We start from the raw sequence: 24,587 nt of genomic DNA, 5'->3' as shown, positions 1-24,587 counted from the left end.
AAGCCCTCCCCAGTCCATCCTCAACTAAAAGGCCATATATGGGACACAGACTGTGCAAGTCTGCCAAGTACTGGCCTTAGCTCTTCAATATATACCCATTATTTTCTGATTAGAGATCCTCTGTGCTTATCCCATGCTTTTTTTGAACTATGTCACCGTTTTCCTCTCCACCACCTCCCTTGGGAGCACATTCGAGGCATCAACAACTCTCTCCGTAAAGAATAGTTTCCTAACTTTATTCTTGAGTCTACCACCCCTCAACCTCAAATTATGTCCTGAACACAGGGATAACTCATTAGCAATCACAGTGCCAGCCAGCCATCATCTCAGGGTTTTACAACAGAAATGAGGGAATCATTAATCTAATCTAAGGCTTGGCTTTATATACCAAGTCATCATTCTAAGAAAGCTCAACTCGGTTTACAATAATTAACTTAACAGATATAAACCATAAAAAATAGAGGCCGAATTTCAGAAAAATTAATTTACAAAATGTTTAACAAATAAAGTGGTTTTTAACGATTTATGAAAAAAATAAAGTAAACCAGAACTCCTTAAAAGAAGAGGATGATCATTCCAAAGTTGAGAAAACTTAAAAATCAAAGATTGACTAAAAATCTTGACTCCTTTAATCCCTTTTCTCGAAGGAAGAGATAATTTAAATTGTTGGTTGCCTCTAGCGAAAGAGAATCGATATACATTCCAAGATAAAGGAATAAGAGGGGTAAAGAGACCATATGAGATTTTAAAAACAACACAAGCACATTTAAATTGAACTCTAAAATAAATCGGGAGCCAATGAAGACTCTGACCCAACAGAGTCACATGATCAAATTTCCACAAAGCTCAATTTCGCAGCAGTATTCTGAATCAGTTGCAATCTGGCTCAAGGGAAAAATTCATATCCACAAGTGAAAATGGGGTGGGGTCCCAGCAGATGAGCAAAAGAATCCCTCTGCTATTTGTGGACCATGTAATGAAGTTGAGACACCTTCGACTCAAGGACAACAATTCTACCTACCAGACACTATAGGGAACGCGCCAACTGCTCACAGCTTGGAGCTACTGCCAGCACTGCAATTCATCAGCCACCTCTTACTACAGTGTCTATGCAGTAAGATCCTACACTGCTGTGAACCCACAAACTTCCACGGCATCAGTCATAAGCAGCCAGAAGGCATGGTGCTCTACAGTTTCCAGAGAGGCACTGAAATCCTCTAACATTTTGCTACACCTCACCAGCTTCTCAACTCTTACAGTGTGTTCTCGTTATCTGCGTGCTCCGTATTCATGAATTCACTCATTCACACAAAATAAAGTATAACCCAGTTCCACTTATGCACAGTCATGCAGAGTGTGTTTACAGAGGATGAAGATATTTGTACAGCTGTGTGAGTACTATTGCACCAAAATATTTTTTTTTTTTTTACAAAAAGTGTGTAACATGCAGAATATAAGAACCTGTTCTTTACAAGGGTACACTAAATCAGTGATTCCCAACCCTGTCCTGGAGGAACACCAGGCCAATCGGGTTTTCAGGCTAGCCCTAATGAATATGCAAGAGAGAGATTTGCATATGATGGAAGTGATAGGCATGCAAATTTGCTTCATGCATATTCATTAGGGCTAGCCTGAAAACCCAATTGGCCTGGTGTTCCTCCAGGACAGGGTTGGGAACCACTGCACTAAATGATAACACTTTATGGTGTTAGGTAGCAAAAATGTAAAATAAGCAAAGTTGCACAGGTACCTAATCCCCTTTTTCTCATAGGATCAATGATTTCATATTCAAGGGGTTTTCTACGAACCTAACCCGTGAATAGCGAGAACGCACTGTACTTGTCTTGCTACAACTTCTGCTTCTGGGCCTTAAGACTCAGATCCACAGTTAAAGTCTCTCCCCTGACCCCCCACCCAGCACTCACTCTGGACCACAAAAGGAACATCCCTATGCCCTGACCAGTGTTCCATAATCCCTACAACCCCCCCCCCCCATTTCAAGTTACAGCTCACCCAAAACACACCGTGTGCTCCAAGCCATGGTCTCTACCCTTCTCTCACTCCTTCTCCGGCACAATCTCTTTTTATCTTCCCTGACCTGTCTCACACTCCTTCCCTCCTGGCAAGCTCTTTTACGTCGTCTCTTCTTTTCTCTTCCCCTCCATGTGTCCGTTTCACTCCTCCCTCTCCAATGTCTCTGTCTTCCCCCTTCCCGTCATTTTCTCTTCCCCTCGTATCCCTCCCATCTCTCTTTTTTTCTTCCCCCTCACAATGTTTCCCTCCTTCCCCCTGCAGTCTCTCCCTTTTTCTTCCCCCTTGCAGTCATTCTCTTCCCCTTGTATCCTTCACGTCTCTCTTTTTTTCTTCCCCCTCCCAATGTCTCTCTCCCTCCTCCACCTGCTTCTCTTCCCCCATCTCTCGCCCTCCTTCCCCCTTGCAGTCATTTTCTCTTCCTCTGTTTTTTTCTTCTCCCTCACAATGTCTCCCTCCTCAGCCTCTCTCCCTTCTTCCCGCTGCAATCTCTCCCTTTTTCTTCCCCCTTGCAGTCATATTCTCTTCCCCCTCAGTGTCTCCCTCCCCAGCTCTCTCCCTCCTTCCCCCTGCAGTCTCTCCCTTTTTCTTCCCCCTTGCAGTCATTTTCTCTTCCCCCTCACAGTCATTTTCTCTTCCCCCTCACAATGTCTCCCTCCTTCCCCCTGCAGTCTCTCCCTTTTTCTTCCCCCTTGCAGTCATTTTCTCTTCCCCCTCACAATGTCTCCCTCCCCAGCTCTCTCCCTCCTTCCCCTGCAGTCTCTCCCTTTTTCTTCCCCCCTTGCAGTCATTTTCTCTTCCCATCACAATGTCTCCCTCCCCAGCTTTCTCCCTCCTTCTCCCTGCAGTCTCTCCCTTTTTTCTTCCCCCTTGCAGTCATTTTCTCTTCCCCCTCACAATGTCTCCCTCCCCAGCTCTCTCCCTCCTTCCCCCTCAGTCTCTCCCTTTTTCTTCCCCCTTGCAGTCATTTTCTCTTCCCCTCACAATGTCTCCCTCCCCAGCTCTCTCCCTCCTTCCCCTGCAGTCTCTCCCTTTTTCTTCCCCCTTGCAGTCATTTTCTCTTCCCCCTCACAGTCTCCCTCCCCAGCTCTCCCCCTCCTTCCCCCTGCAGTCTCTCCCTTTTCCTTCCCCCTTGCAGTCATTTTCTCTTCCCCTCACAATGTCTCCCTCCCCAGCTCTCTCCCTCCTTCCCCCTGCAGTCTCTCCCTTTTTCTTCCCTCCCCCCTGTATCCCTCTCCTCCCCCCACATTTGTCTTTTTTCCCCCTTCCCTCTCCCTCCCCCCTTACTTACACCTCCAGGATGCGGTCCCCCTTGCGGATGCCGGCGCGGTCGGCGGCTCCGGCGGGCAGGACGGCGCTGACGTGCTGCAGGGGCGCGTAGAGCTCGCCGTTGATGCTCCGCAGTTGGCCGCCCTCGCTCACTTGGCCGCGCACGTTGAAGCCGTAGCCCGACTCGGACTTGACGATGCGCACGACGCGGGGCCCGCTGACGGCCACGCACGGCCCCGAACCCCCGCCGCCGCTTCTGTCAGCGGACACCACCCCCTCCCCGTCCTCGTCCGCCATCTTTCCCCGCACAGGGCCCCCCCTGCGGGGCGGGAACGTCACGGGACGGACGGACGGGCGCGCGCCGCCACCACCACCACCACCGCGGGGCACGCCGGGAGACGAAGTGCGCGTCGGAGGAGCGCGTGACATCGCAGGGCGCGGCCTGCCGGCAGTTGTAGTTCCCCCGTCTGCGGGTCCCCCTTCCCGACAAGGCCGCAGGGGACTTCACTTCCCAGGGATCACAGCGCCACTTAAAAAAAACAAACAAAAAAACTAACCCAACACACTGCTCCGCGGGAGGGGGGGTGGCTGCATCGCGCGCCAGGACTCCCGGCAGCAGGGACGGCCCAACGTACGCTCGAGACGCCACTCCAGTCGCTTTCTTTCCCCACGGGCTGCCTCGGTCTGCCAGCGGCGCTACTCCAGCCCTCGGCTCCTTCCCTGAAAACGTGCGTTAATGGTACGAGCCACGCACGTCACCACGCAAACTGCTCCTGCTCAGGCCTTGGCACTTGATCTTTGCTTGGGAGGACATTAATTTTTTTTAATCATTTTATTACAATTCTGCATAAACAGCAAAGAAATGGATCAAAACAACAATATCAAAGGACAATCTTTAATTACATTACCGCAATTCACATCAATATCGCTCTGTCTAGCCCACATTAATGAAGGACCATTCACTAGTCTTTAAGCCCCTTACATTAACCAGTGCTAGAATAGATCTGTCTTGTCTGTCTTTCTGTCTCTCTCTTTCCTCAGCTGTCCACCACCACCACCCCTTCCCTGCTCCCCCTGTCCAGCACTAGCCCTTCTCCCTTTTACCTCCCCCCTGTTCAGCAGCACCTCTTCCCTGCTCCCCCCTGTCCAGCAGCAGCCCTTCTTTCGTTTTACCTTCCCCCTGTCTAACAGCACCCCTTCCCTGCTCCCCCTGTCCAGCAGTAGGCCTTCTCCCTTCCTTTTACCTTCCTCCCTGTCCAGCAGCACCTCTTCCCTGCTCTCCTGTCCAGCACTAGCCCTTCTCCCTTTTACCTCCCCCCTGTTCAGCAGCACCTCTTTCCTGCTCACCCTGTCCAGCAGCAGCCCTTCTCCCTCCTTTTACCTCCCCCCTGTCCAGCAGCACCTCTTCCCTGCTCTCCTGTCCAGCACTAGCCCTTCTCCCTTTTACCTCCCCCCTGTTCAGCAGCAGCCCTTTTCCCTTCCTTTTATCTCCCCCCTGTCCAGCAGCACCCCTTCCCTGCTCCCCCTGTCCAGTAGTAGCCCTTCCCTTTTACCTCCCCCCTGTCCAGAAGCACCTCTTCCCTGCTCTCCTGTCCAGCGCAGCCCTTCTCTCTTCATTTTATATCCCTGTCCAGCAGCACCTCTTTCCTGCTCACCCTGTCCAGCAGCAGCCCTTCTCCCTCCTTTTACCTCCCCCTGTCCAGCAGCACCTCTTCCCTGCTCCCCCCTGTCCAGCAGCAGCCCTTCTTTCGTTTTACCTTCCCCCTGTCTAACAGCACCCCTTCCCTGCTCCCCCTGTCCAGCAGTAGGCCTTCTCCCTTCCTTTTACCTTCCTCCCTGTCCAGCAGCACCTCTTCCCTGCTCCCCCTGTCCATCAATACCTGTACAGCAGCACCCCTTCCCTGCTCCCCCTGACCAGCAGCAGCCCTTCTCCCTTCCTTTTACCTCCCCCCTGTCCAGCAGCACCTCTTCCCTGCTCCCCCTGTCCAGCAGCAGCCCTTCTCCCTTCATTTTACATCTCCCCTGTCCAGCAGCCTCTCCTCACTGCAGTTTCCTTTCAAAAGAAAGAGACTCGACTCATGCACCTTGCCCAGCCAAACTTCAGCCCATTTTGCAGGGTCTGCTGGCAGTGAGCGCCACTTGGACTCAAAGATGTTTCTCCAGTGGAACCAAGAGCTCTCCTTCCATTATCAAGAGTCTGCAACTGCACAGCCATCCCAGGTGTTGCTCAGATAGTGAAATGATCTATCGGACTGCTCAGACACGAAGGTGCCTGCATGGTATGGTAAGCGCAGCACTTTCCCTTCCTCTAATCCTTCAAGGAAAAGGGAAGTAATTTGGATTTGGCTCACACCTTTTCCAGTTAAAGCTCAAAGCTAGTTACACTCAGGTCCAGTAGATATTTCCTGTTGCTGAAGAGTTTATAATGCACTAAAGTCAGCGATTGTCACTAAACCAGTTTTGACAGCTTTAGCGATGACTGCATTTGTTGACCAAACACACAAAATGGCTCACTACTTGTTTCCCCCCCCCCCCCACGATCGCCCATTTTCCGTTCCAGCCACGCAAACTAGCCGAGTTGAAGCAACGGAAGGTTAAGTGACTTGCCAAAGATCAAAAGAAGTGGTAATTGAATTAAGCTTCCCTGGGCCGAAGCTCAGTGCTTTAAGCATTAGGCTGCATCTCCACTCCAGGTCAAAATTAAGTTTGGGAGGGAAAAGATGAAAATGCATCTGCAGCAGAGAAGGTCACCATATGGCTCTTACTCCATACAATGTAGCCTCGCATCGTCACCAGTTCTCTTTTATCAGTAATGTTTACCTCTGATTACTAGATAATATTTTCTATTTAAGCTGTTCCCAGTAGCATAGCAAGGTCAATCGGCACCCGAGGCAGTGGCGACCCTCCCCCACCCTCTTCCCCGCTCCCCTGCCATGCATGCACCCCCCTTCCCCGTACATTTTTAACTTCAATCCAAACCTTAGGGCTCCTTTTACTAAGCTAAGATAGAGGTTTTAGCGCACGCTAGACGCTAACGTCTGCATTGAGCTGGCGTAAGTTCTAGCTGCGTAGTGCGGGTTTAGCGCTAAAATTCTGCACGCACTAAAAACGCTATTGCAGCTTAGTTAAAGGAGCACTTAGTCTTATGTACCGGGTCATTCCCAGTAGGGACTCGATCCAGTTCACAAAATTAACCAAAAAGACAAAGGAAAATAATGATTGGACAGAGAATTCATCTGTTACAGTCCCTTATTTATCAGTTAAGAATTCCTTGAAAAGATACGTCTTCAAAGGTTTCCTAAAAAGTGTCAAAGAAGAAAGGAGTCTGATTTCTGAAGGAAGATCGTTCCAGATATTTCCCAAAGCAAAAGCCATAGAGTGAGAAAGCCTTCCTAAGGTTTGAATACCCCTAATGGAAGGGAATACAGTACTCCCCCGATATTTGCGGGGGTTCCGTTCCAGGAACCCCCATGAATCTTGAAAAACCGCGAATACGGTTTTTCATGGGGGGAGACTGGAGAGGGCAGCAGGAGAGAGCAGCCGGAGCGCCGGCAAGTGCAGGAAATCACTCGCTGTGTGCTCCAACCACCTCTTCCTGCTGCGTGTCAAAGCAGCTCCTGATTGGATAAGGCCCGCCTTAGTGCAGGAAGAGGCGGTCAGAGCATACAGCAAGTGATTACCTGCACTCGCTGGTGCTCCGGCTGCTCTCTCCTGCCTCTCCCACTGCCCTCTCCTTGTCGGCGGTTCGCGGTCGGAAAATACCGCAAATGACTGAGACTGCGAACCGCCGACCGCGAATGACCGGGGGAACACTGTACTAATTTAAATGTGTGCATTCCTCTAGAACAGTGGTCTCAAACACGTGGCCCGAGGACCACATACGGCTCGCCAGGTCCTATTTTGAGGCCCTCGGTATGTTTATCATAATCACAAAAGTAAAATAAAACAGTTTCTTGATCATGTCTCTTTAGCTATAAATTACAATATTATTATTAAGACTTAGAAAGATTTATAAACTATAAAGAGTTTTACCTCATGCAAAATTGTCATTTCTTTAATTATTTGTTCTGAGGCCCTCCAAGTACCTATAAGAGAAAGAGGAAGTAATGGGGAAAAGATCCCATATAAACTTTTGAATACAACACTGGCACACTTAAATTGAACCCTCCAATATACCGGAAGCCAATGCAGTGCCCTCAGTAATGGAGTAACATAATCATATCTACTCTTACCAAATATTAATTTGACAGCCGTGTTCCAAATAAGCTGCACTCTCTTTAAGTTGCACTTAGTTAAACCGATATAAAGAGAGTTTACATAGTCCAGATGAGCAGCCAACAACTTGCTGCCCATGTCGGCTTCGGCGCCCTCTCTGATGTCAGTTCCTAGGCGCGGCTCCTGGACGTGATGGCAGAGAGAGCGCCGAAGCGGGCCACGAGTTGGTGGCTGCCCATGCTGCGCCAAAGTTAAAACGGTACAGGAAAGGAGTGCGCGCGGCAGGGGGAGGAATGGGAAGGGGGGCCGAGAGAAGGCGGGGTGCCGGAAGATGGCGCCTGGGGCAGACCACCCCCTTCTCCCTTCCTTACTATGTCACTGGCTCATCCTTTACTACAAACAGCACTTAAAATAAAATTATATTGCATAGCTACAGCAGAGATGCTAAGTCACATGTGTTGTGAGGTGATGGGACTAAAGTAAAGTTGCTGCTGCCGTTGGGGGGTTTGGGGGCCCCTCCATTACAGAGGAAAGTGTAATTTTTACCAGTGTTTTAGTGAAAATTAGTTTCCTCTGTAAGTGTGTGTGGGGGGGTTTTCCCCTCACCCCCAACAGCAGCAGCAAGTGTTCTAAGAAAAGTGTAAGTAAAGTGGGGGGGGGCAAGGTTTCCCCCCACACACACCCTCAAAGCACTTTAAACTTACCTTTTAATCATGTGCGCTGGATTAAAAGGTAAGTTTAAAGTGCTTTGAGGGTGTGTGTGGGGGGAAACCTTGCCCCCCCACTTTACTTACACTTTTCTTAGAACACTTGCTGCTGCTGTTGGGGGTGAGGGGAAACCCCCCTCCCCCACACACTTACAGAGGAAACTAATTTTCACTAAAACACTGGTAAAAATTACACTTTCCTCTGTAATGGAGGGGCCCCCAAACCCCCCAACGGCAGCAGCAATTGTTCTAAATAACATAGTAGATGACGGCAGATAAAGACCCGAGTGGTCCATCTAGTCTGCCCAACCTGATTCAATCAAAATTTATTGGGTTTTATTTTTCTTCTTCTTAGCTATTTCTGGGCAAGAATTCAAAACTCTGCCCCGGTACTGTTCTTAGGTCCGAACTACTAAAGTCTCCGTCAAAGCTCACTCTAGTCCATCTACACCAGGGGTGTCCAATGTCAGTCCTCGAGGGCCGCAGTCCAGTCGGATTTTCAGGATTTCCCCAATGAATATACATGAGGTCTATTTGCATGCACTGCTTTCATTGTATGCTAATAGATCTCATGCATATTCATTGGGGAAATCCTGAAAACCCGACTGGATTGCGGCCCTCGAGGACCGACATTGGACACCCCTGATCTACACCCTCCCAGCCATTGAAGCCCTCCCCAGCCCATCCACCCCCAAACGGTCATATACAGACACAGAACGTGCAAGTCTGCCCAGTAGTGCCCCCAACCCTCCCCCCCCCCTCAGAGCACTTTAAACTTATCTTTTAATCTGGCGCACTGATGCCCTGTGCGCATTTATCTTACCGGGTTTGCCCGCACGCGATTGCCCTGCGCGCTTTCATTAATGAACCATGTTGTGGGCAACACACGGAAATGGAGAGACTCAGAGCACGTCCTCTGACTCGTTCTGGAAGAACGGGAGTCAGGTGAAAGTCCGGGACTGGAGTGGCCCTGGGGTCCTCCAGCTCCTTGGCTAAAGGTGCACAAGACAGACAAGAGCAGCTGCTCAGAGTGGATGCAGTGTTCCTCAGGTCTTGCAGCTGAAGAAGCAGGAGGCATTCTGGAGTGGCAGACGTCTGGGTTTACCCCAACATGTCCTCTTTTTAGAGGACTGTTTAAGCATCTGGACAGCTTTCCAAAACTCAGCACTTTGTATGGGTTTTGAAAAACTTTGGATCCTTGTCTGGAGGGCATTTGCACATGCGCGGATGCAGAGGCATGTGATGTCATCATGTAAGAACATAAGAATTGCCATCTCCAGATCAGGCCCTGGGTCCATCAAGTCCGGTGATCCGCACACGCGGAGGCCCCGCCAGGTGTACCCTGGCATAGTTTTAGTCCCCATATCACTGTATGTTTTTCAAGGGAGATGTGCATCTAATCCACCCTCACCTACATCACTCCATGCCACTCTGAAGGAGATGTGCATCTAGTTTACCCTTAAATCCCAGAACAGTGGATTCTGCAATTACCTCCTCTGGGAGAGCATTCCAGGTGTCCACCACTCGCCTCGTGAAACAGAACCTCCCGATACTCGTCCTGGACCTGTCCCCCCTCAGCTTCAGTCCATGTCCTCCTGTCCGTGTCACACCGGACATTGTAAATAACTGCTTTCCCTGCTCCACTCTGGCGAATCCCCTCAGCATTCTGAAAGTCTCGATCAGATCCCCTCGCAGTCCCCTCCTCTCAAGGGAGAACAACCCCAGTCTCCCAAGTCGTTCCTCGCAGTCCAGGTTTTCCACACCCCTCACTAGCCTCGCTGCCCGTCTGTGCACCCTCTCTAGCAGCTTCACATCCCTCTTTAGGTATGGAGACCAATGCTGGACGCAGTATTCCAGGTGCTGGACGCAGTATTCCAGGTCTGACCATGGCTCTGTAGAGCGGTATTATAACTTTCTCTGATCAACTCACAATTCCCCTCTTTTTATGTCACACTCACACATGCTCTGAGGCCCTCCAAACACGGCTCTGAGCTCGAGAAGAGGTTGGGGGGGGGGGGCGGGACTGGGGCAGAATGAGGCTTGACTTGGGCAGAATAGGGAGGGACTGGGGGCAGGTCCACATGTCTGAATTTTATTGTAAAATCTAGTAACCCTACTTTGGTGCAAAGGACAATTAGGGTCATGGGTCCCTAACCGCCTATCAAAAATGATTAAATTAGTTGGAGACTGAGAGAGTGAGCACCTTACTACTGAGGGATCTTGGGCATTGCCCTATTGTTCCAATGGTCAGTCCACTTTTGGATCCAGATTTGCAGGACAGGGTTGGTCCTGTCCTTGGTTTACCCCAGTGCATGCTGGGACTTTGCAGTCTTGCTTGTCTTAGGGAATTCAGTGGGGAAATCAGAACTACAAGACCCTGCATGCAACAGGGTGTACTCAGGACTGAATTAACATTGTCTGTGAATCTGGATCCAGCTGGCAGCTTTACCATAAAAGAAACCCCTCCCTCCTTGTCTTAAGTACAGATAGCGAGACAGAGAATTCCCTCTATTTTAGCTCTCCTTGAATCCCAGCAAGCCTTTCCGCAAACACTTTCTCCTATCCAATCCAGTTGCCACTCCACTTTCCATCTCCAACACCCAATCACTGGAATGGTAAATCTTGGCATTTTCAACCACGGCATTTTCAGCATTTTGTGGATGTGTTTTCAGTCCTTTATATTCTCTAGTGCCATACATTGGATTTTCTTCTGACATTGTCAACTGGCACTTTCATAAATCTCCTCTAGCAAATTTATCTTCCGATAATTCAGTTGAAATGTTTTGAGTTTTGAACAAAACCTGAAAACAAAAACCTTGAAAACTGGAATGTTTTCAAGATCCTCCAGTTAAACAGTAAAACAATAGTGCCACCTAGTGGTTGAACTCATTATCTTACACTGCTTTTCCTGCTCTTAGAAAATTTGAGTCTCAATTTCCATCAAACACAGAACTTTGTTGGACTATTGTTACCAAGGACAGATTCATAGTCTGATTTTTGTTTGTTTGTTTTTAATAATAATTTTTCTGCACTTAAAGAAGTCCCAACCCTTAGATTTAAGGTACAAAATCATATTTTAATGTTTGTTTTAAAAGAAGAAGTCTAAAATGATGGTTCTTTACAAACTGATTTTATCATTTCTGAAGAGAGAGGCAGCAAGCAAACAGGGTTGTATGTGAATATTTCAAAATGCATAGTTTCCTTCTTTGCTACTGAAATTTGCACATGGTTAAAACAATGGTTATTAGATATTAAAGATGGATTTGTCTTTTTTTTAAATCTTTATAAATTTTCAAAACCAATACAAAGTGCCAAGAATTATACAGACATTAATAAACAAATAAGCACTTAAATTCAATCAATAACAATGCAGAAAAAAAAAAAAATATCCCTCCCCTCCCATCCAACATATTTAATCAAAGAATAAACCAAAAAGATTTGTCTTATTGGAAACAAGACAAGAAGTAAGAACATAAAAATTGCCGCTGCTGGGTCAGACTACTGGTCCATCATGCCCAGCAGTCCGCTCACACGGCGGCCCTCTGGTCAAAGACCAGCATCCCAACCGAGACTAGCCCTACCAGCGCACGTTCTTGTTCAGCCGGAACTTGTCTAACTTTGTCTTGAATCCCTGGAGGGTGTTTTCCCCTATAACAGACTCCGGAAGAGCGTTCCAGCTTTCTACCACTCTCTGGGTAAAGAACTTCCTTACATTTGTACAGAATCTATCCCCTTTCAGCTTTAGAGAGTGCCCTCTCGTTCTCCCTACCTTGGAGAGGGTGAACAACCTGTCCTTATCTACTAAGTCTATCCCCTTCAGTACCTTGAATGTTTCGATCATGTCCCCTCTCAATCTCCTCTGTTCAAGGGAGAAGAGGCCCAGTTTCTCTAATCTTTTGCTGTACGGCAACTCCTCCAACCCCTTAACCATCTTAGTCGCTCTTCTCTGGACCCTTTCGAGTCGTACGAAACACTGGTAGGGCAGCTTTAAAAATATTTTGATGACATCACAGTACGCCAACCTCCCTGAGGTCTGAACTGAAGTGAACCAAACTGCTTAATTTCCCTATTGGGAATAAGAACTAGAAAGGAGTTGAAGTGTTGAATGTTAAGGTCAGAGGAGAGAAGGATGGTCACTGGGTGCTATACTACCATTGGTAGAAATCTGACTGAAATTGTGAATGAATGGTTCCCAAGTTATTTATGGACAATGATGGATGAAGTGATCTTACAAAGCTTCTATCTATACAAGATTGATTTATTTTTTATTTATATACCACTTATATCCTAAGTGGTTTGCATTCAGGTACTTTACCTTCTTTGAAGCCCTGTAATGTGCTCCGGCCTATCACAGCCTCCGGAAGCACGTTCCATGTATCCACCACCCTCTGGGTGAAAAAGAACTTCCTAGCGTTTGTTCTAAACCTGTCTCCTTTCAATTTCTCCGAGTGCCCCCTTGTACTTGTGGTTCCCCTTAGACAGGGACAGATTTTTCAAATTAAGGGGAACCACAAGTACAAGGGGGCACTCGGAGAAATTAAAAGGGGACAGGTTTAGAACAAATGCCAGGAAGTTCTTTTTCACACAGAGGGTGGTGGATACATGGAACACGCTTCCGGAGGCTGTGGTAGACAGGAGCACATTACAGGGCTTCAAAGAAGGTTTGGATAGGTTCCTAGAGGACAAAGGAATTGAGGGGTATAGAAAGGTGTAGAGGTAGGTTATAGGGATAGGAGTAGAGATAAGTTATAGGAATAGGCATAGAGATATGTTATAGAGCTAGTCAGGGACCACTGCTCAGACAATGGGCCTGATGGGCCGCCGCGGGAGCGGACCGCTGGGCGAGATGGACCTCTGGTTTGCCTCAGCGGAGGCAACTTCTTATGTTCTTATCACATTTCCCTATCTGTCCTGGTGGGCTCAAACTCTATCTAGTGTACCTGGGGCAATGAGGGGATTAAGTGACTTGTCCAGGGTCATAAGGAGCAGTGAGGGACTTGAACCCACAACCTCAGGGTGCAAAGGCTGTAGCTCTAACCACTTCGCCACACACTCCCAGAGAATTAGGGCTAGCGGGGGTCAGCGCGTCGGACATTTCACCACGCGCTAACCCCCGCGGCCGGCTAAAAAACTAACGCCTGCTCAAGGCAGGCGTTAGCGGCTAGGGCGGCGGGCAGTCTAACGTGCGGTATTACGCGCATTAAACCCCTACCGCAGCTTGATAAAAGAACCCCTTAGTTGTGCTTTTCAGCATTCGGTATACACACAGATGGCAATTTCAATTATAGTCATTCCCCCCCCCCCCCTCCCCAGTGTCCAGGTGGCATAACAGAGAAGCCTGTACAATTTGACAAACTCTCGATGTGTCAGCAAACAGGTGTGCTGTCTAGAAAACTGTCTACAATTGTCATCAGAATTGCAGAGAAAGTCTGCAGAGGGTTTATGGTGGACCATTATCGTGCAAAAATCATCTTTTGAGAAACAGGTCTCAATTTCCATGAAAACTCACGATTACACACACAAAACAGGCACACACACCACACATATACAAAGTGGAAAAAAATTTCCTTTGAAGCACAGTCCCAAATGTGTTATTTTCAGCAAACACTGCACCGTTTTATGTTTAGTTTATTGTTCCATTAGGGCTGAACAGTGGCGTAGCGAGGGTGAGGCACCTGGGGCGGTGGTGCCATTCCTCCCCCCCCCCTGCCTTGCATGTATCCCTTCCCCCCACATCTCTAGTTCACTGCGTGAGCAACAAATTCAACATGCTCCTAGCGACCATGTCGGCTCGTCCTCTGACATCACTTCCTGTGCATGACACCCGGAAGTGATGTCAGTGGGAGCCGACACCGGCAGGAGCGAGCGGGCATCGCTCCTGCTTCTACAACCTCACCGGACTACCAGGTAAGTACAACTAGGCCCGAGGGCCCTAGAAAGGTAAGAAGTAGGGGACCTCAGTCAGCCCGTAAATAGAAACAAGGTGGGAGGGAGGAAGGATCAGGTGACAATTTTTGAGGTGACTATTTTCAGTGACTGAACGGCATTTGGTTTTCTGGCGATACTGATTTGTAGAATAGTGGGGATGGAACTGTACACGTCAACCAGAGATAACAATAAATATTCATTAAAAAGTCAATTAAAATATCTTTATCAGATACAAAGTGTGTTGCGGACCTGACACGGTCCGTGTTTCGGCATGAAATATCCAATAAGGGGCAGTTTTGTATTTACAATGATTAAGCTTGTGAGATAACTTAAGACGCTCTGAGACAGTGTTTGTTGTTTAGCTATTGCAAGTGTATTCATATAAAGCGTTATTTCACAAGCTTAGTAATCATTGAGAATACAAGACTGCCTCGCGCCACATTGAGTGTGTCGTGGCTTGACAAAATTTGCGGGACACTGCTAAAGACAGACAGATTTTCTCAACCTCTTTTGTGTACACTTCTCCCTCCGTATTCGCGGTTTCGATTATTCACGGTTTTTAGCTTGCTGGCTCCTCCCCCCAAATGACGTCAGCTTGCATAGAGAAAATTGCTGATTCTCAGCGCTTTCTTCACCGTGTTTTGCCTCTCCTTCAGGAACAGGCCAGGTCTCCCACCATGTTGTTTGCAGTTTCACCATATTCACAACGGTTTTTAATAGAAAACAGCAAATAACATAGGAAAAAAGTTATTTGTGGTTTTTCTGTATTTGCGGTTCTGTTAATCCCCCTATCACAGCAAATATGGAGGGAGAAGTATAATTCTTTCCAACCTCTGTTGGTTCGGAAAAAAATAGCTACACTCACATCCGGAAATATGAACAAACTGATTTTCAGCACCCTCTCCTCCCCAATCTCTTCTGCATTTATTGTACTTGTGTGTAGAAACTAGGTAAGATTAACAGTAGGATTTTATAAACACACTAAGATGGTCAGGAAAGGGAACGCGGGACATTTGAAAGAGAAAGAAAAATGGTGAAATGGTTTGAAACATCTTCCCTCCCCTCCCTGATAAAACCCCTCTCAATTCCACCGCTCCTCTGGTATTCGTTTCCACTCCAAAATATCAACCAAGAATACAGTACCCTAAAATGTAATGCTCCTGGAAATGACCAACTATCTTATTTGTTACCTTATCTGTTATTTTATTTGTAATATTGCCTAGAAATGTCCAGTTGTCTAACTTGTTATCTAATCTCCTGGAAATATCCAGCCACCTCATCTCAATTTGTAACCCAAAATTGTAACTTTCCTGGAAATGTCCAGTTAGCTCTTTTGTAATCCGCCTAGAACTGCAAGGTACGGCGGAATAGAAGTTACTAATGTAATGTAATCTATTCGCCTTCCCCTCCCTAAAACTGTCACCTCAAAAGGTTCTTCGACAAAACCTTCGCCTTCCAGGCGGCCAAACAGAACCCATGGCTAGCCCAAATTATGCTTGAGGTCCCCACCTACCTCGACTTCAGAAAACTACTCAAAACTCATTCTTAATCCCCCCTTCTTCCACTTCTCTCACCCCCTTCCCCCACCAACGATATGAACTCTCCCTTTACTCCTTCTTATTGTTCCCTCCCAACCTGCTAACTCCAATGACTTATACAACCCCTTCATGCTTACCTCAATGACTTCATTGCTTGTAAATCTTATTAATTGTAATTCTTGTAAATTTGTTTAATTGATGTGAACCACCTAGAACTCCCTGGGTATGGCGGTATACAAAAATAAAGTTGTTATTATTATTATTAAGCAAACCACAAAAAGATGTCACAGGATCACTGACTTCTTCACCTGTAAAGACACATCCTCTATTTTTAAAACCAGATCTGCCACATCCCATCATCTCATTCACTCATTCTTTTGAAATCATGTTCTTCAAATTAATCTTCCAAATTCTCCTTTAGCATCACATTTCACGTGTATGTATTTTCTCTCTAATTACACAGCTTTAAGCTTATTTTTCACTTAAATATCCTCCTACTGAGAAGCAATGAGCATTCAACAGCTTTTTCTTTAGATTCATATCTCAGGTTCCTTCTAAGAAACTCTCACTGGCCAAAAAGATAATATATTTCTTTGCTTTTCCAATAATTCTTTTTTTACTTCTGTTGGACATTTTCAACCTTCTGTGAACCAATTGCCTAATTTTCATTCACTCCAGTTTCTGCCTTTCAGCAATATTTCTATAGCTCAGGAATTCAGTTTTGCGGATTACCATGATTTTCATCTTCTTGATGTTCAAACTCATTGCCGAGGACTATTTATCAACAGCATATTGAATGGTCAGTAGGTTTCTGACATTGATATGTATGCCTTCCTGTCCGTTGCTAGCCTTTGAGGTTAGAAATTCAATATATAAACTGAGTAATGGGTCAGAGGGTCTGGGGCCCTTGTATTTATTCCTCTTTGAATTCCCACAATTCTTTCCCTTTCTATGGTTTTGCCTTTGGCGGTCTGATTCCAATATGGATCGGTGATTAAGTTAAAGCTATGTTTTGTATATAAACTCCACACACAATTTCTAACAATTACTATGACTTATTCTAGTTAAACTTTTGGCACAGTCAATAAAGCAAACAGAAAATAAGATTTTCTTCTTTTGAATTATTCTCTCGCATTTCACTCATAATAAGTAAATATCTGCTTTAGCTTCTTTTCAAAATTACAGTCATGTCTCATCTCACAATACAAATCACCATCTTGCTTTCAATGAAAGAAATAGAAATAATTCTAGCCCTCTCCCCCCCACCCTCTGGACTGCGTTCCCTGAAAGGCTTCACTTAACACAAGACTCTCTATTTCAGGAAGCCGGTCAAAGCTTGACTCTTCACCCAAGCCTTTAATGGAAGAAGTAACTAACCTAGCTAGTCAGACCCACGTGATGACCAAAGCTGAATACACATATCTAATATAATAAAACGGTAAGCCGCGCATGCGCACTTCCTATGCGTGCGTCGGTTTTCCGTGAGCTGTAGCGACCCATAGGAAGTGCGCATGCGCGGCTTATGGTTCTGTTTTTCGGTCTGGCCTGCTCCCTGCCGTATTGCATTTTTTAGTTGAAAGACGCGGCGGTGGCTCCTCTCACGATCCCCGCCTGCGTCGGACTTCCGACGCAGGTGGGGATCATGAGAGGAGCCACCGCCGCGTCTTTCAACTAAAAAAAAAAAAAATACGGCAAGGCGAGCAGGCCAGACCAGACCGAAGCTCAAGACCATGGGAAGGGAAGGGAAGAGGTGGCCGACAAAGAAGAGGACTCCAGCCGTGAGGAGCCGAACGGAGCAGCCAGATCGCAGCAGGCCGGAACGCGGGGGAGGGGCTAAACGGAGCAGACAAGATCGCGGTAAGAGAAGGGAAGGGGTGGGGGAAATACTGCAACTGCTGCACAGGGACCTGGAGGGGAAGACAAATACCGCTGCTGCTGCACAGGGAAGTCGGGGGGGGGAGGGAAATGCTGTTGCAGGGAAGTGGGGTGGAAATACTACTGCACAGGGAAATGGAGGGAAAGAATGACAGACAGACAGCAGGAGGGAGACAGACAGACAGAAAGGAAGAAAGACCAAGGGGCAGGGAGAGGGATAGAAAGACAGACAGAAAAAGGGAGCCAAGGAGAGAGAGAGACAGCGGGAGAGAGAGAGAGAGACAGAAAGAAAGAAAGACAGATAGACATATAGTCTAGCACCCATTAATGTAACGGGCTTAAAGACTAGTTGTAGTATAACTTGCTTATCTGTTCCTGCCCTAGCTGATATTAGGGTTAACAGATTTTCTGGACCCCTTAGACCCGCTCAGTTCCACCATTTCCCATCCCCCTGCTGCCTGCTCTGGTCAGGCAGGAGGGCATCTGCGCATACGTGCACGTGACGTGATGACATCATCGCGTTGCCTTCCTGCCTGACGGCGATTTTGACGGAGGCTTTTCAAAACCTGAATGAAGTGCCGGGTTTTCAAAAGCCGTCCGGATCCCCAGACATGTCCTCAAAAAGAGCACATGTCCGGAGAAATCCAGATGTCTGGTAACCCTACATGAGATCATTTTCATGATGTGCCTTTCTGACTCCACATGCAACTTTCTTTACATTAATCCCCTTATTTATTTAATTAGCCCATCCTCCCAAAGAAGACCAGGATGGGGTTACAAGAGTACATTCACAATATAGACAGGGCATGACTTAAGTGAAAATACAGACTTGACGGACATATATGGTTCAGCCCCCAATTACCTAAACAACCGCCTGAACCAAAATCTCGCCGCTAGACAAAGAAGATCTAAGACTCCATTTACCTACCCCCCACTCAAAGGCACCCAGCGTAAGAAGATGTTTGACAGTCTGCTAGCGACGCAAATAGCGAAATTGGACCATGCCATCTCCAACCTGCTGATGACAACAAGCGATTTCAAATCTTTTCGCAAAGAAATCAAAACCCATCTATTCAAAAAATTTATACAGATGTCATAACTCCAACCTGGATTCCCCTCAGTGTGACTCCCCCATCCTCCCTTCTTCACCAGTTACCCTTCCCCTCAAAGCCCAAGCTTGTCAACTGCTTCCCTAACTGCAAATATACTGAAACTGCACTATATCCTATCTGTACAGCATCCCAAATTGAATATCCACTGGATAGCCCAATCCTCCTTGCCGTATCCCATTCCCTAAACTATACTACACCATTCTTGTAACTTCTCTGGAAATCTTCTTCTTGTAACTCTTCTGGAAAAGTCCAGAAGTCTCTTTGTGATCATCCTAGAAATGTCCAGATGTCTCTTTTGTAATCCGCCCAGAACTGCAAGGTTGAGGTGGAATAGAAATCAGTAATGTAACATAGCATAGTTGATAGTGCATCATTCACAGTACAGACATAACATAAGGTAATGCAGCTTATTTAAGCCACCTCTGTGTAGCTCTACTGGGCTTTCCTATGCCAGGTGCTGATGTTCTGAAGGCAGGTATGTACGTTTTTATTCCGATTTTTATGGCGGTGTGAGGGGGGTCAGTGATCACTGGGGGAATGTGTGGTGGTCTGTACCTGCAGTAGTTATCTGGTCACTGGATATCTCCTGGGTACTTATACCTGTTTTTAGATCGTCTAAGTCACAACATATAAGTTCCATCTAGGAAGTTTTGTTAAACTTTCGATTATCCCTGCAGGATGACTAAGTCTAGGTTGGCCCACGTCCCACCCACCTCCCGTCCTAACCACGCCTCAAAAAACACCCCTTTTCACTCTGGGCGCACAGCGACAGAGGCCTAAAATGCCTCTAGATACGTCTAAAACCCGTTTTGATTATTGGCACTTTAATTATGGCATCCAAGGCCTGTCTTTTAGGTTGTCCAAGTGCCGATTTAGGTGGTTTTTTTATATGTATTTCATTTCGATTATGAACCTCATAGTGTCTCCTCCCACGGTGATTACAAACTGTTTTACCGGCCATAAATAATAATAATAACAGCTTATATCCCGCAATACCGTGAAGTTCTATGCGGTTTACAAAGATTAAGCAAAGGTACAAATTGATTGACTTTAAGAGGGGAGGACAAGTTAATCGCTATAGAGGAGAGAGAGAAGAGAGGATCAGTTGTCTAGATACTTTAGGAACAGGTGTGTTTTCAGACGTTTCCTAAATTCCTCATAAGTAGTGGGCAAAAGCAATTGTTCTAGGTCTTTACCCCATGATGCTGCTTGGTGCGAGACAAGATGTTCATGGTGTTTTTTCAGGTTACAATCTCTCACTGGGGGGGAAACAAAGTTGGAATGTGAACTTCTCTTGTGTCTGTTGGCTGAGAAGACGAAAAGGTCAGTTATATATTTAGGGGCAAGTCCGTGTAGTGCTTTGAAGCAGAAGCAGGCAAATTTAAACTTTACGCGCGCCTCCATTGGCATCAAAACAGTAACTAAAGAATAACCTGAAGATTCAGATGTAGTATTTTTATTTCTATATACTTTTTAATTTCTTAAGGTTGTAAAAGATGTCTAATATAAGAATAATCTGTGGCTCCCCTGTACATCTGGGGAGCTGTGGCTCACAGTTTGGGAACCGCTGGTGAAGCCGTCTAATTTTTCTAATTATGTTGGTCCCAGTCTCTGCTGTTTTCCTCTGTCTTCTGAACTCTCATGCCAGGATTTGTGTCTATTTGTCATTTTTCTCTCGCCTCCAGTCTTCTTCAACTACTCCACTACTACATCTAACATTGCTTTTTTCCCCCTCTCAGCATTCTTCAATTTATTTTTTCCCTCTCTTCATTCATTCTCTCCTGGAAGAGGTTGTGGAGGAAACCACCATTCAAGGATTTAAGGGCAAGTTGGATGCACATCTTCTTGAAAGACACATTGAGGGATACGAGTAACTAAGGTATTTGCCAGGGTAGGCCTGATGGACCCAAGGTCTGATCCGGTGCAGGCATTTCTTATGTTCTTTCCTCTTTTTACTGTCTACCTACAGGTCTCACACCACATCTCTCATTCCCTTTTTTCTTATTCCCCAGTCTCTCACCAACTCTGTCCTCTACTCTCTACCCCCTTCCATCTAGTATGTCCTTCTCTCTCTGTTCCCACTTCCATCCAGTGTGCCGTCCCGCTCTCTCTCTCGAGTCTCTCCTCGCTTCCATCCATCTCCCCTCTGTCTCTCCCCACCCTTCCATCCGGCATATCTCTATGCCTTTTGCATCAAGTCCCCCTTTTCTCTCCTTAGATTTAGTATGCCCCTTCCCATCCTTCCATCCAGCATCTTCTCTCTGCCCCCTTTCTATCCAGTATGTCATCTTTTTCTCTCAGCTTTCCATTTAGCACATGCCCCTTCCCGGTTCATAGACAAAATCGCTCGAGACAACGGCGAGCCGACAACTGAGCGCAAGATTGACGGCGCGCCGAAGAAAAGCACTATTTTAAAGGGTTCCGATGGGGGGTGTTGGTGGGGAACCCTCCTATTTTACTTAACAGACATCGTGCTGGCGTTGTGGGGGGCTTGGGGGGTTGTAACCCCCCTCATTATACTTGAAACCGAACTTTTTGCCTGTTTTTTAGGGGAAAAGTTTAGTTTTAAGTATAATGTGGGGGGTTCCACCCCCCCAAACCTCCCACAGCGCCAGCGTCGGAGCCCTTTAAAATAGTGCTTTTCTTCGGCGCGCCGTCAACCTTGCGCTCAGTTGTCGGCGCGCCGTTGTCTCACGCGATTTAGTCCCGTCACCCCCCTTCCCTCTCCCCGCATCTCCCCATCCTTCCATCCAGCATCCCCCTCCCTTTTCTAGCCAGGGTCTCCTTTTTCTCTCCCATTTAGCATGACACCCCCCTCTCTCCCATCCTTCCATTTAATATTCCCTCTCCCCCTTTTCCATTCAATGTCCCCTTTTCCTCTCTCATCTTTCCATTTAGCATGACGTCCTCTCACCCCCATCCTCCCCTGTTCTACCTACTCTTCCATCCATAGGTACAGGGATGGGGAATGGACAGGGCAGGATTAACCAATAGGCCCAGTAGGCATGTGCCTAGGGCCTGAAATGGTCAGGGGGGCCCAATGAAGGAGGGCATCAACATTGTTTTTTCTAAATGGCGATGGGCCCCTCCAGCATCGATCGGCAACGCAGCCCTCCCCCCAATCGACGGAAAGTAAGACAATCAAGCAACGCGGGTAAGAAAGGCAACGGGAACTGTAATTGTGCAAGCGGTGCTGCTTGCCCAAAGCTTCCCTCTGACGCAGCTTCCTGTTTCCGCCTGGGCGCATGGTGGGGTGGCGCGGGGCATGGGGGCCCAGTGTATTTGTGTGCCTAGGGGCCCTCGACGAATTAATCCTGCCCTGGGAATGGGTGAGACGGCTCCTGGGGCGCACTGCCCCCCCCCCACCTTATGTCAAAGTAGGGGCTGGAAAAAGGGGAGAAATGTTGGAGGAGGGGTGGAAGCTTAATCTTTGGGGAAGGGGGCACCATGGAAGTTGGCTCAGGACGTCATAACCCTTTGAGCTGGCCCTGGTCCTGCCTCCAGACCTATAGTCAGACGTCAGCAGATGCCCCCTTTCTATTGGCAGCGGGCGGGTGAAAGTACCGCCCCCCCCTCCCTGCGCACCTGCAGGGCGCCTCGCGCGTAACGGTAAAAGCCCGGGCGGAGTGCGCGCGCGCGCGCGCCTGCGCCGGACTGATACGCCTAGAGGCTCCCGCGCTCGCGCCTGAGCGCCAACAGCGTTCTCCTTCCCCCAGCGTCGTCTTTGGGACGTGGCTCGCGACGCGCCTCGCGGCTGCCCTGACGTCCTCGCCTTCCTCCGACGCAATTTCCTGTTTCCGGGCAGGGAGGTTTGGGCGGAGGGTCTACGGTCACCGGGAGAAAGGAAAGCGGCGGGGCTCGGTGGTGGGCGGTCTCAGGTATCGGTTTGACGGGAGGAGGAGGAGGAGGGGGGGGGGAAGAGTGGTGGGCGCGTGAGGGCGGACACGACCTCGGTGGTTTCTGGGAGTTTGTGTTGTTTTGCTTTGACCACAGCTGGGTTCTGCTACTCTCGACCCCCGCCTTAAATAAGGACCTGGAATGCATTTCTGTTTAATTCATTTATTATAATATAATAATAATATTAAAAAAAACCAAGTATAAATGAAATAAATAGAATGAAGGGGGATAAGGGGTTAAGGGGGGGATATAGGAAAAAATAGATTAGGTATATAGAAATATATTTTGGAGGAATGTTAAAATATGTATGCAAATATTTTATTATGAATTTAATTGGAATGAATATCTATTTGTATCATATTATTGCATATTTATTTGATTCCTTCAATAAAATGTTATAACATAAATAATGACCTGGAATAGAAGAGATAAGTGTGCGGGAGGCATTTGAAAGGAAGCTCCTGAATGGAGAGGGCATGAAGATGACATGAAGAGGTGATAGGCTCAGGAGTACTCTAAGGAAATACTTTTTAAAATTTTATTTTACAGAAAGGGTGATAAATGGGTGGAATAATCTCCCCTGTAGAGGTGTGTCTGATTCAAGAAAGCGTGGGACAGACACGTAGGATCTCTTAGGGAGAGAAGGAGATAGTGGATGCTAAGGATGGGCAGACTAGATGGGCCGTTTGACCTTTATCTGCTTTCATATTTCTGTTTCTTGCCTAATGGTTGGGCTGAAAATGGATGGGGAGGAAGAGAATGGAGAAGGAAAGGCGCTGGACCCAGGGCAGGGAGGGGAGGGACAGAAGCCGAATATATAGAGCAGGGATCTCAAAGTCCCTCCTTGAGGGCCGCAATCCAGTCGGGTTTTCAGGATTTCCCCAATGAAGATGCATCGAAAGCAGTGCATGCACATAGATCTCATGCATATTCATTGGGGAAATCCTGAAAACTCGACTGGATTGTGGCCCTCAAGGAGGGACTTTGAGACCTCTAATATAGAGAGAGGGATGTTGGACCTTGATTAGTGGGGGAAGGACAGGGAAGAAAAAGGAGAGATGCTAGATCATGGCAGGGGAGGGAAAGATGGAAGAGAGATGGTACATAAAGATGATGAGGGATGGAAAGGAAGGGACCTGGATATGTTGAATTATTGAGGGGGTGGGGGAGAGGCAGGAAATGCTGGACTATAAAGGGGAGGGTAGGAAAATTACAGGACTGGTGGGACCAAGTAGGAAAGGGGTTTTTCCAGGAACTTAGAACAATGTTTCTCAAGCTGTGCCAGGAAGAGAATCTCGGTGTGCTATGAGAGATTCCAGAATTTTAATTATTTTTAAAAATTTCCTTCATAAGTATATTCTTAAATAGATTTATTTATTTTGTTTTCTATCCCATCCTCCCCAAAGAGCTCAGAACGGGTTACAGATTAACATACATAATTTACAGTTAACATGACGGCAGATAAAGGCCAAATGGCCCATCTAGTCTGCCCATCCACAATAACCGTTATCTTTTTCTCTCTCTGAGAGATCCCACGTGCTTCTTGAATTCAGACACAGTCTCTGTTTTCACCACCTGCCCGTATTGTAGTCATTCAAGCAAGTATGTGAACATATCCATGTATAAATGACAAATTGGCTCTGCATCAAGATGGCATGCATGTCGCATACACAAGATTCTGTCAATGTTATGTCTGTGTGCGTAAGGATACAACTGCCCAGACAAGCATCATTCTTTGACATGCAGTAGTGATCCTAACTTGAGCAACAAAGATCAAGGCTTTGTTACTATTTGGATCTTCTTTGTGAACTTGGATTTTCAGCTATGATAGAAATTAAATAATAAAAAAAAAGATAATGACTGCAGATGGTGGATGATATACATATTTGCTTATTGACTACTGAGCTGTGTTTTGAGTTAATTTACACTAAAAACCAAGCACATCCATCACATAGATTAGCTATTCTATTCTACTTTAGTTTCACCGTTGTTACAATTACCCATACATAGCTTAA

General features: G+C 47.0%; 2 protein-coding genes across 4 annotated transcripts in view; one reads left to right on the top strand and one right to left on the bottom strand.

Moving 5' to 3' along the window:
• Window positions 1-3,819, bottom strand: part of SNX27 (sorting nexin 27) — a 47,104-nt gene extending 43,285 nt beyond the window's left edge. Inside the window, exon 1 of one of the 2 annotated variants that reach the window (XM_033924153.1) lies at window positions 3,323-3,819. In XM_033924153.1, the coding sequence (XP_033780044.1) occupies window positions 3,323-3,729 (407 nt within the window). In that variant the 5' untranslated portion in view covers window positions 3,730-3,819. The remainder of the gene's footprint in view (window positions 1-3,322) is intronic. The other variant, XM_033924152.1, reaches the window with a different exon arrangement.
• Window positions 3,820-5,291: 1,472 nt separating this feature from the next.
• WRAP53 (WD repeat containing antisense to TP53) overlaps window positions 5,292-24,587 on the top strand; it is a 37,488-nt gene continuing 18,192 nt past the window's right edge. The window contains exon 1 of one of the 2 annotated variants that reach the window (XM_033924504.1): window positions 5,292-5,584. The gene's annotated coding sequence lies outside the window, so the exon portion shown is untranslated. Of the gene's footprint in view, window positions 5,585-22,312; window positions 22,554-24,587 lie in introns of those variants that run through there. The other variant, XM_033924502.1, reaches the window with a different exon arrangement.

The sequence above is a fragment of the Geotrypetes seraphini genome, chromosome 16 (assembly GCF_902459505.1).
Source record: "Geotrypetes seraphini chromosome 16, aGeoSer1.1, whole genome shotgun sequence".
Classification (NCBI taxonomy): Eukaryota; Metazoa; Chordata; class Amphibia; order Gymnophiona; family Dermophiidae; genus Geotrypetes; species Geotrypetes seraphini.
The sequence above is the reverse complement of the archived record's forward strand: the minus strand, read 5'-3'. Positions and strand labels throughout refer to the sequence as shown.